The sequence below is a fragment of the Bos mutus genome, chromosome 22, assembly GCF_027580195.1.
Source record: "Bos mutus isolate GX-2022 chromosome 22, NWIPB_WYAK_1.1, whole genome shotgun sequence".
NCBI classification, from domain to species: Eukaryota; Metazoa; Chordata; class Mammalia; order Artiodactyla; family Bovidae; genus Bos; species Bos mutus.
Genome location: NC_091638.1, coordinates 65,594,706 through 65,606,925, shown reverse-complemented (window position 1 = coordinate 65,606,925; position 12,220 = coordinate 65,594,706). Strand labels below are relative to the sequence as shown.

The 12,220-nt window shown below is 51.8% G+C and overlaps 1 protein-coding gene across 1 annotated transcript in view; it reads right to left on the bottom strand.

The window, feature by feature from the left end:
• CPT1A (carnitine palmitoyltransferase 1A) overlaps nt 1-12,220 on the bottom strand; it is a 60,423-nt gene that overhangs the window by 3,511 nt on the left and 44,692 nt on the right. Inside the window, exons 14-18 of the mRNA XM_070360349.1 lie at nt 11,249-11,413; nt 4,215-4,349; nt 2,408-2,560; nt 811-924; nt 385-477 (exon numbers count right to left, since the gene is read on the bottom strand). Coding sequence (XP_070216450.1) covers nt 385-477; nt 811-924; nt 2,408-2,560; nt 4,215-4,349; nt 11,249-11,413 — 660 coding nt within the window. The remainder of the gene's footprint in view (nt 1-384; nt 478-810; nt 925-2,407; nt 2,561-4,214; nt 4,350-11,248; nt 11,414-12,220) is intronic.

The window sequence follows — 12,220 nt, the reverse complement described above, 5'->3', positions numbered from 1 at the left end:
ATTTCCTTCTCCAGGGGATCTTCCCCACCCAGAGATCTAACCAACGCCTCTTAGGTCTCCTGCATTGGCAGGCGGCTTCCTTACCACTAGCCCCACTGTAGGAAGCCAAGCATTCAATGTTACAGAGTCTAAAAGTTGTGGCAGCACTCCAACTTAGTAAGGTTTGAAACCACGGCTACCAGCAAAGATGAAGACTTTCAACCAAATAAGATGAATCCCTTTAAAACTATTAAAATCCTTGTTTTGAAAACATCCCAACCAAGGAAGAATGCATAACTGAATTGAAATTTTCTGTTAAATCAGGGATGTGCCCCCCACCCAAATCCCTTCGAAAGAAAATAGTACAAATACTCCATCCTGGGAAGGGGGGACTTTTGTACTTACCGTCTCAGGACAGGAGAACTTGGAGGATATATGGAAATTGATGAGGTCCTCACCGACGAGAATGTACGACACCCCATAGCCGTCATCAGCAACCTATAGAAAAGCACATTCAAACTGAACTTGGGGGGAATTCCTTGGCGGCCCAGTGCTTAGGGCTCCGCACCTCCACTGCAGGGGACATGGGTTCAATCCCTGGTCGGGGAACTAAGATCCCACATACCATGTGGCATGGTGAGAGAATGAATCAACAGAACCGTGGAAATGAGGCCACGGGAAAAGGGGATTTCGAACCTTTAATGAGAATGCCATTCATACTGGCACGAATAGCCAGTAGGAGCACCTTCAGGGCGGGGTGCTTAGAGCTGAGACAGGCCCGTCCTGCCCCGGCGCTTGCTGCTCTGTGAACTCAGACGCCCGGCCACTTACCGGCCCGAAGCCCCCTCCGCACGACACGTAGTCTGGATTCCTATCCAAATTGAACAGTTCCACCTGCTGTGGAGGGGTCTGGCTGGTGGATAATCTCCAAGGCTCAGCTAAGACCTGGGGAGTTAAACAAGGTGACGTTCTAATGACACTTCCCAGCTCCATCCTCTTCTGTCCCCAAGGAGCCCAGGAGATGAGGAAAGGCTTGCTTGGTGTTTGGACTGTTTCAGACACCAGAAGGCTATGTCCCTGGGGGCCTTGCTGGCTCTGGGGGCAGGGGTTCTTTGGAGAGGGATGGAGCAGGTGAGGATACCCAGACTAGAGAGGCAAACACTGGCTGACGGGGTCTTGGGCAGAAAAGGTGGCGGATACACGGAGTAAGATTTGGAAGGGAGCAGCTGTGTGCTGAGCAGACTGGTATCAGCTCTCCTAAGCTGAGGGTCAAACTTCCAGGAATTTTCCAAGGTGCCTGTTAAACACAGCCACCGTTAAAAAGTTACATTTTATAAACATAAAAGTAAAACAACTATATTAAAAATGAAAGAAGTAAATACTCAAGAGCTCAAGACTTCCCTGGCTATGCAGTCCCTGGGCTCCCACTGCAGGAAGCACAGGTTTCAATTCCTGGTCAGAGCACTAGATCCCACATGCTCTGCAGGGTGGTCAAAAAAAAAAAAACACAACCACCTCAGAGCTCATCAGTTCAGTTGATCAGTCGTGTCCGACTCTGCAACTCCATGAATAGCAGCATGCCAGACCTTCCTGTCTACCAGCTCCTGAGCTTACTCAAACTCATGTCCATTGAATTGGTGATGCCATCCAACCATCTCATCCTCTGTTGTCCCCTTCTCCTCCTGCCTTCAATCATTCTCAGCATCAGGGTCTTTTCAAATGAGTCAGTTCTTTGCATCAGGCGGCCAAAGTACTGGAGTTTCAGCTTTAGCATCAATCTTTCAGAGCACATCACTTGATAGTTATTTTAGTACAAGCATGGTTTTTCCAGTAGTCATGTATGGATGTGAGAGTTAGACCATAAGACTTTGCACTGAAGAATTGATGCTTTTGAACTGTGGTGTTGGAGAAGACTCTTGAGAGTCCCCTGGACTGCAAGGAGATTAAACCAGTCAATCCTAAAGGAAATCAACCCTGAATATTCATTGAAAGGACTGATGCTGAAGCTCTAATACTTTGGCCACCTAGTGTGAAAAGCTGACTCAATCAATGAAGGAAACCCTGATGCTGGGGAAAATTGAGGGCAGGAGGAGAAGGGGTCAACAGAGGATGGGATGGTTGGACGGCATCACCGACTCAATGGACATGAGTTTGAGCAAATTCTAGGAGACAGTGGAGGACAGAGGAGCCTGGTGTGCTGCAGTCCATGGGGTTGCAAGGAGTCTGACATAACTTGGCGACTAAACAACAATGGCATCCCCGGGGTTGAAGAAATGTGGCTCAGATTTTCCAGCGTGAGGACGGCTGAGCCCTGGAACCCATCTGTTAGACCAGTTCTGACTGGCAAAGCTGTACTAAATTTTGTCCTCAGATTGACTAAGTTTGGTTTAGCCAAGAAAGCCGGGTGGGCTGCACAGAAGGGCCTCACCTCCTTCAGGAAAGGGGAGTCGACCGCGAGGTACTTGGACACCACGTAGAGGCAGAAGAGGTGGCGGTCGATCCCCGCGCCGGTCATCGCCAGGCGGTACAGAAGCTGATGCTTCTCAGACGCGATCCTGAACAACTTGAGCTTCTGTTCAACCTGAAATAACAAAGGACAGGCAGTTTCAAGTCGTGCAGCACCGTCTGAGCTCCGAGATGAGGGTCACGGGCGCTTCTCGCCAGCAGTCCAACAGAGCGCTGAGACAGCAGGTCACTGGTGGGGCGGGCAGGGGGTCTGGGTGGTCTTTGGCTGGTTACCAAGGCAACCTGACCAGAAACGCCACTGGCCGGCTGCCCCTGCCCCAGATTCCTGCTGCGAGGCTGTGGAGGGGACAGGTTGTGGAGAGACAGTTTGGGGATCCTGTGTGCTGCCCACTGGGCGTCATTTCACCTTTCACACAAATGAGGCCGCTAAGTAGGTAGGAAAGCGCCAGCCTCCGCGTCTCATCATGTGGAATGACGCCCCCTTCCTCTGAGGGGGCTGCGACATTCCTGCGGGCCCTTAAGTAACCCTCCCGGGTGGTCCGTCAGCTCGGCTAAACAGCGCTTCTGGGGCCTACAAGTCCGACCCACAAAGGCCGCTCCAGGTTCTTTAGGACCCTGCTGGTCAATCTCAGTACGAGGAGACACAAGCCCTCCCATGGATGTGGAGGCCGGTCCACTCCAGACCCGGCCCTCAGGCTGCTCTGAAGGCAGTGACAGATCAGAGCCATCTGTGATGAGATCTGCCGAGCGTCTCCCCTCGGAACCGACAGCCTTTCCAGGAATGAGCTCCCCAGAGCGGAGCAAAACCCCGGGCTGTGTCCCCTCGGGAGTCAGCAGACCCGGACAGGATGGGCCTCAGCCCCTCACTGGGTGTGTGGTCAGCAGTTTGCCGGATTCAGCTAAGTCTCTGTTCCTTTATCTATCAAAAACAAACTGATAATGCTTCACGAGCCACCACTAGGGCTGTCAAAGGCAGTGCACGGAAAACCCAGGGCCCCGAGCCTGCTCAGGGGGCTTCAGTGTGGGCGGTGGGCTTCAGGAACCCCGGGCAGAAGGTGTCTGTGTGGGACTTCCCTGGCGGTCTAGTGGTTGAGAATCCACGCTCCCAATGCAGGAGTTGTGGGTTCAATCCCTGGTCAGAGAACTAAGATCTCACGTGCCGTATGCGCCAACAAAAAACAGTAATAATAATGATAATAATAAAATAAGAAGGCGCCCATGGACGGTCACCATTTTCTCAGCCTGACACCAACTGCCAGCATTGTCCTGCCTCACCGCCCTCCCATTCCTGTGTTCACCAGCTGTGCACCGCTCTGATTTAAAGACTCTGAGGGGGCCCTCCCTGGGGGTCCAGTGGCTATGAGTTTCCCATGCAGGGAGCCCAGGTTTGATCCCCGGTCTGGGAAGTAGATCCCACACGCCACAACTAAAGATCCCGCGTGACTCAACTAAGACCCGGAGCAGCCAAATAACAAATAAATAAATAGTAAAAGACTCCTATGAAGTGTAACCTCACTTGTAGAAGTGAGGTTACAGAATAACAGGATGGATGCACACACGAACCGTTGTGTCTGTCTAGATGGCTGCCTTTTAATACTCTCTGTCCTCCCGAGACGGGTGGAGGGAAAGAGGGAGATGCGGACTCGCTGGAGAAGTACGCGTGGGACTGCGATTTAATCAGGGAAGCCTGCGTGTCCACCTCGGGTGTCGTCCTCGGAACAGCAGAGACGGCCCCTCGGGGGCTGTTCTGCCGGCCGGGCGGAACCTACCGTCTGTGTGGGGTCTACCATGGCCAGCACGAAGCTGCACGACTCAGCGGTGCAGGAACGCACGGTCTCCGTTCTGCCCTCTCGGAACAGCCGGGTCATGGAGGCCTCGTAGGTGAGGGAAAATTTACCCATGTCCTGGGAAAGGAAAAATATTTTAACACAAGGCCGGTCGTGTTGACAAAGACATAAGAGGGGAACGGTTCAAGTCAGCCAGGAAAAGCAGACATCATCGTCAGAGGCGGCTTTTAGTCACTGTCAGTTTTTACACGGGCTTATGCAGCAGGCAGGTGGGAACGTCACTAGCTTTGACAGGGGCGGGAGGGTCCAGGTTTCCGTGTCCAGATGCAACTGGTGCCATGACCCGGCATCCGGATCTCACACACCTGCCCGAGTGCAGACGTGGTTTTAGGAAGAATACGGTACAGGACCGGGAACTGCATGCAGGAGCTGGGAATTACTTAACTCCGGGTCAGGAAGGTCCTCCTCCGAGGGGGCGGGAAGCAGGTGGGTGGTCAGTGCTTAGAGCACAGAGAGCCCCCCACCCCGGCCATTAGACAAGAGGGAGAGAAAGCAGGAGGGAACAGCTGTGTGGGGCTGGCAGTCGCTGAGGGGAGCAGACAGGGGGTCTTTTTAGAACATTCACTTTCTTGGTGAAATAAGGAAGTTCACCTCCTAAGAGAGAGAGGATGGAGGGGAGGTGCTGGGAGTCAGCAAAGGGGTGTGAAACAGGCTCTGGGGGTGTAGAGAGTGGGTGGTCTGGGACCACCGAAGTCAGGGCTCATCAGTTAAGAAAGATGAGCTGCGGTTTGGGGGGATTTTCTTGGGTTGTGTCAGCTTCTCAGTGCAGCATCAAAGCAGGCAGACACTGGACTGACCCAGGGGTGTGTCTGCTGTGCTTGGGGCTCTGGGGCAGAGGTCAGGGTGATAGCGACAGGCTGCGGAATCTAAGCCTGAGAGGCAAAAGGGGAGGCGAGATAGAGGGGTAGAGGGCAGGGCAGGCTGGAGACTGCGATGAGGAATGCTGGTGTCAGGGGCCAGAGGGGAGACGGGATGACGGGAACAGCTGGGTGACGTGCGGACAGTTCCGCAAGGGCCCGAGACAGAGGCGGCCGGGCATGACGAGGACAGGCACCGGTCCACGGGAGCTCGGGGCGGCCCCCCGCCCGTGCTGCGGGCGGAAACCACCTGCAAAGCCCCAGCTCCAAGACGACCAGGTTCCCCGTGGGGACGGGAAAGTGCTGAGCAGCAGACTGTGGACCCAGGTTATTTCTGACGGGACAACGTCCCTCTGGGCATTTGGGTCCTGGTGGCCCCAGGGTGACAGGGGACACCTGAAATAGGCCGATACTGTTCATTCAGGAGCTGGCAAGGCTGAACTTCTGGTGTGCAGTCCAGACCTGTGAGCAGCCCGGCCGGGTGGGCTCTTTACCCCCAAGGCTGGTTGGCTGACTTAACATTGGCTGTCCCCACCACCCTGTGTGGTCACGGAGGAAGCCAGCTGGCCATGGGTTCTCAGTGCCATCCCAGCCTCCGGTGGGCATCCCCAGCACCCAGCACAAAGACCTGCCAGCTCATAATCTACTCATCCTTTAACACACTGGCTATTACATTTCCCTTGGATGGGGTCTGAGAGGCTCTAACCCCTCAACTGGCCTACAGAGCCGAACTAAGGTCATTTTGCCAAAAATGCCTTTCAGAGAATTACCTATAGAAGGGGAGCTTACTACGGGGGGGCTTTCTCACTGTCTTATCATAAAGCACTGGGGAGCCTGGAAGGAAGGAGGGGATGAGGAAAAAGTATAAAAGGGCTATTTTAGTCATTTAATACAGGTTAACTTGGGGTATATGATGCAATGATTTATTTGAAGTCAACTTTGCACTATCAAACTTTAACCATGTAAGTGGTCAGTACAATCATGCATTACATCCACAGTTTTTTAATGACCATCTAAAAACCTCACGGCCGATGCACTGAATATTAGTGTACTCAGACCTCAAGCCGGGTTATGGCTACACTCACTTAACCTGCTACGACCAGCCACTACCTCACCATCGGGAGAGCGGCCATCACCAAAACATCTCCAGTGTCTAACCAGCAGGACCAAAAGACAAAGTCTATAAAGATATTAACACACACGGTGTGAGAACACAAACTTTTTGCACACTTGGATTGCTGCCCTGGAGCTAACTGTTGGGGTTGGTGGCATTTGGGGGGATCTTTCACCTCCGTTTTCCAAGTGAGAAATAAATACGACCCCAAAACAGGAAGCCAATTAGCTATAGCCTAGAATTATGACTACGGCCCAAGGTCTTCATTAAATCAATTGCTCAATATGTATTTACTGATGCCTCCCCCATGGCGGCTATCATGCTCCCGGCACTGGGATGCGGTGGCAAAGGAGACAGATCACATCCCTGCCCATCTCCAACATTCTAGTGGGAGAGAGAAAGGATGAACACATACCTGACGTTGTGAGAAACAGGTGTAATGCACAGAAATAACGCACGGTCAGGGAAGAGTGTGATGGGGAGGAGGGTCATTTATTTGTTTTTAATTTTTTTTAGTTTTTGGCTGTGCTGCACAGAATGTGGGATCTTACTTCCCAGACCAGGGCTCAAACCCGAGCCCCTTGCATTGGAAGTACAGTCTTAATCACTGCATCACCAGGAAATCCCTGTAGGGCTCTTTTAAATAGGAGATCTAAGCAACCCCTGGAGAAGGCAATGGCACCCCACTCCAGTACTCTTGCCTGGAAAATCCCATGGATGGAGGAGCCTGGTAGACTTCAGTCCATGGAGTCGCGAAGAGTCGGACATGACTGAGTGACTTCCCTTTCGCTTCTTACTTTCCTGCATTGGAGAAGGAAATGGCAACCCACTCCAGTGTTCTTGCCTGGAGAATTCCAGGGACAGGGGAGCCTGGTGGGCTACCGTCTATGGGGTCGCACAGAGTTGGACACGACTGAAGTGACTTAGCAGCAGCAGCAGCAGCAAGCAACCCTACCTTGATCTGGGAGGTAGTGAGGACTTCCCTGGCAGTCCAGAAGTTAAGACTCAGTGCTTCCAATGCAGGGCATGTGGGTTCTATCCCTGGTCAGAGAACTAAGATCCCATATGATGCAATGCCAAAAAACTATTTTTAAAAATCTGGGAGTTATTAATTGCCAGTGCAGAGCAAGTGCAAAGGTCCTGTGGTAGAAATGAGCCCAGCACATTCAAAAGCAGCAAAAGGAGGGAACAGGCCCAGAGCAGCACTGGAGATCAGCATAAGCACCAGATCAAGGGTGACTAACCTTGGGGATGTGTGAACCTGGATGGAAAATATGCATAGTTTTTTAATTTCACAAAGCAAATTAAACCACAAAGTGAAATACAGCATTTAGAAGCACAGGCAGCAAATCTCAGGAGTTATGAGCAGTGCCTGTGATGCTGAATAGAAAAAAAATCATAGCAATTTTCACATCAAAGTATGGTGGCTCAGTGGTAAAGAGTCTGCCTGCACTGTGGCAGACCTGGGTTCGATCCTGCGTTGGGAAGATCCCCTGGAGGAGGGCATGGCAACCCACTCCAGTTTGTTGCCTGGAGAGTCCCCATGGACAGAGGAGCCTGGAGGGCTACAGTCCACGGGGTCACAAGGAGTCAGACACGACTGAGCAACTAAGCACACAGCATGTGGTTATTGCAGATACCCCAAAATAGCATCTAAGCTTATCACTGCTTCAAAGTTAAAGGCACTTATCAGACCTGCTGCTTCAAAGTCAGTGCATGAACAATTACAAAGGGCTTCCCTGGTGGCTCAATGGTAAAGAATCCACCTGCCAATGCAGGAGACAAGGGTTTGATCCCTGATCCAGGAAGATCCCACATGCCACGGAGCAACTAAGCCCGTGCATCACAACTCCTGAGCTTGTGCTCTAGAGCTTGGGAACCACAACGACTGCACCCACGTGCCACAGCTACTGAAGCCCCCATGCCCTAGAGGCCGTGGTACGCAAGAGAAGCCGCCGCGATGAGAAGCCAGCGTACTGCAACTAGAGCAGCCCCCGCTCGCCACAACCAGAGAAAAGCCCAAGGAGCAAAGAAGACTCAGCAAGGCCAAAAATAATAAAAGAAATACATTGTATCCAAAAAAGAATCACATCTACAGTACCACAAAAGGACGCTTACTATTTGACACCTGCATGTTAATTAACTGGTTACTTTTGTAACCCTGCGTATTTCATTTTATGCTTTCTAAACATTATTCAGAGAAGGGATCCCCAAGGCTTTCTCCAACTGCCCAAGGGGTCCAGGGCACAAAGAAGGTTAGGTGGCTGGAGCAGAACTCCCCCCCGCAGGGCCACCCAAAACATTTGGATTTGTGCAGGAGCCCCCATGAGGCCCTCCAGCCCAGAGCTGGGCAGAGACGGGTCTGACTGTGAGTGCCACAGCAAAGTCTGTTCCTAACAGAGCTGGCCTTCCAACAGGCGTGCAGGAAAGAACTTCTGAAAGGAGGAGTCTGCTTTAAACTATTTACAGACTTCGGTCAATCATTTTTAATAGACTGAGTGCCACATGACGAATTGGTAGAGGGGTGGGGGGCCAAGAATGAAATTCTGGCTGTTTCTAGCCAGAGTGCAAAGAGTAAATATAACTGCTTGGGTTATTAAAACAAATAATCAGTGTCAAATAAACTGTTACGTGATTCCACGCAACTATTCTGGCACCAAAACTATACTGTGCTAATCACTATAAGCTTCTGGTTTCTATATTTTCAGCTTTGAAAGAGTAAGTCTCTACCTCACCCTTCCCCATCTCCACCTGACAACCTTTCCTTTTCAAAATATTACCAGTTACTCTCAAACGTTAGCCCTCCACTTGAACTTGGAAGGTAGACCAGCCCAGCCCTTCTCCTAAAGTCTTCTGCGGACCTCTGACGATGCTCACAGTGCGTGTGTGAACCGGGACATTCATCTCGAAGGTGCTGAGCCTTTCTGTCCAAAATCACAGCCTTCCCTCCCTTTCTGAGGGCCCATTCCTTCTCCTAGGCTCTGGGTCTTTTTCCCAAAGGTCCTGACTGCTTTATAAATAGAGGCTTGGGGAATCCCAGGGTTTTGCTTCTAGTCTGTATCACATTTTCCTACCGTGTTTGCTGCTTGACTATCACAGCTATAAGACAAAGATGCTTGTCTTTGCGTAATTCTGCACCAGACCTCCTTACTGAGCATGCTTCCCAACCACAGAAGCTTTCCCACCCCTCCATCTTCTGAGCAGATGCGTGAATATTTCTTCTGCCCAGTGGTCCTGTCAGCTGCCCTCATGCCCTTTAATGCAAAGACATTCAAGAACAGCCCCTGGAGGTCGCATCATCCTTCCTGCTTTAATGGGGCTGCCCCCACACTCCACTTTTGAGGAAGACCCCGTCTGCGGGCACACGATGTGATTTACTGTGTGAAGGAGATAGCCCCTATGCTACGAGTTACCGAGTTGGGATGCTCCATTATGAATGCCTCGTCAGCATCTATCAAAATGACCGGCTTCTTCTCTGAGCTAATAACATGATTAAGTCTATTACTGGATTTACTGATACCAAACCATCCTCCGGCCGCTGGTGTTAGCTATTGCTGGCTGTGGTATTTTCCCTGTACTGGTTGATGCTATTTGCTATTACCTTATTTAGATTTTTTGCATTTGCATTTGTGAGCAAAACTGGTCCATGGCCGTCTTTTTTCGTGCATCCATCAGCTGTATTAGAGTCGATTTGAAGTACAGTTGTGGCCCATCGGTTGTCATTTATCTGATACTAACACTGACTCTGTGAAGAAGGCTGAGCACCAAAGAATTGATGCTTTTGAACTGTGGTGTTGGAGAAAACTCTTGAGAGTCCCTTGGACTGCAAGGAGATCCAACCAGTCCATTCTAAAGGAGATTAATCCTGGGTGTTCATTGGAAGGACTGATGCTACAGCTGAAACTCCAATACTTTGGCAACCTCATGCAAAGAGTTGACTCATTGGAAAAGACTCCGATGCTGGGAGGGATTGGGGGCAGGAGGAGAAGTGGGACGACAGAGGATCAGATGGATGGATGGCATCACTGACTCAATGGACGTGCGTTTGAGTGAACTCCGGGAGTTGGTGATGGACAGGGAGGCCTGGCGTGCTGCGATTCATGGGGTCGCAAAGAGTCGGACACGACTGAGCGACTGAACTGAACTGAACACTGCCTCTTGTGCTGGTCTGCATGTGTTTATCTTCCTGACCCGAATTATAGAGGAGTCGAAGCTACAGGCTGCCCCCAGGACCCATGCCCAACTCCAGTATCCCCTTGGCCGCTGGTCAGCTCACCTCTTGGAGTGAACCCCAATTTTCTCAACCAGTAAAGTGGGCCAACTACAGAGACCTGCTGGTGAGGAGACCGTGAGAGCTATGTGTGGAGCCCTGAGGCCAGTGCCTGGCACAAGCAGACCTCACACAGCGGAGCCGCTGTCCAGGGGTGCTGCCCTGCACCTGTGTTCAAGCCTCAAGCTCTGAAGACAGAATTCTCCATTAAAGCCAGGACACACCTTGACCCAATGCCACCAGGACTTCCACTGCCCCTGGAAACCAGGGCCACCCTTTCAGCGTGGAATGTTCCTCCAATGGAAAAGAGCCTCACTGAGGTCCTCCAGGGCCCTGGCAACACCACAAGCTTCTGTGTGTATAGGGACCCCACCCATCCCAGAATACCTCCCGTGGGGCTGGTGTATCCCCTCCTATGGAAGAGCATGTCAAGGGTCAGAGACCTCCAGTTGCCTGCCCTAAGTAGTTCTGCTTTCCCAAATCCCAGGATTGGGAGCTTACACGTCTAATTCCTGCTTTGTAGAATGAGGAGATCTCACTTGCCTTCCGCCCCCTACATTCTGCCTCTCCTCCCGTGTGAACCAGGAGCCCACGGCTGTCCAGGCATGACTAGCTCCCATGACGGGTTCTCCCCTACGCGCTGGGCGGGCAGCCTTGGGCCTGTGTTCAAGCCCCCAGGAGTGCTCAGGACAAAAAGCCCAGCTGGGTGTCTCACCTTGTAATGAGCCAGCTGGAGCGAGAGCTGTACGAAGGCGTCCGGGCTGGTTTTACATTTCTTAATCAGCCCTTTACCGAAAGTGCGGAATGGGAAGGAGTGGAAATCCACGTCGTTGGCCAGGAGGTTGGCACTGCTCAGCGAAGTCTCAATGACCTCCTGACACTTGGGGAAAAAGGAGAAAAGGCTTCACTTAATGGGAGGGGAAGTTCTGACACAAACTGAAGAAAACACAAGCTGACTTTCAGCACAGCTAACACACAGACTTGTTGCTTAGAAATACATACATCACGTTTACTTGGATTTTTCCAATCTTTCTAACCTAAGAGTTGCAGTAAGTTGGTAACGTGGCACTGCCCCTCACCCCCCAAACAGCAATGGGGTGGCCCACACAGGAGGAACGCCTGGTCCCAGGGGGACCCCCAGAGGGCATTTCAAAGAGTCACAGGTTTTGCTTCATGAGCTCCGTTCTTCTTATATGCTAGCCATCGAGGGACCAGCTTTAAAAAGAAATGGACTGGGACCTCCCCGGTGGCGCGGTGGTTAAGCCTCTGTGCTTCCGATGTAGGGGCTGCAGGCTTGATCCCCGGTTGGGGAACTAGGTTCCCACATACCAACCAGCACAGCCGAAAAAAGACAAAAAAACAGGGCATGGACTGTGGGACAGCTGTACAGTAGAAGCGAGTCCTCAGCCGTGAAGTCACACAAGGAATCTTAAATGCACACGACCGAGGGAAAGAAGTCACCGGAACCGCTCCGCACTATACGACTCCAGCTGTATGACATTCAGGGACAGGCGACATGATAGAGACGGTGAGACCTGTGCTGTCAGGAGCAAGGCGGGAGAGAGGGACGAGCCGGCAGAGGAGAGGTTTTAGGGCGGTGACGCTGCTCTGCGTCTCATTATCTCTGCCCACGCCATAGATGCACGACAGCAAGCGTGACCCCAAGCGTGACCCTAATGCGAGCTAC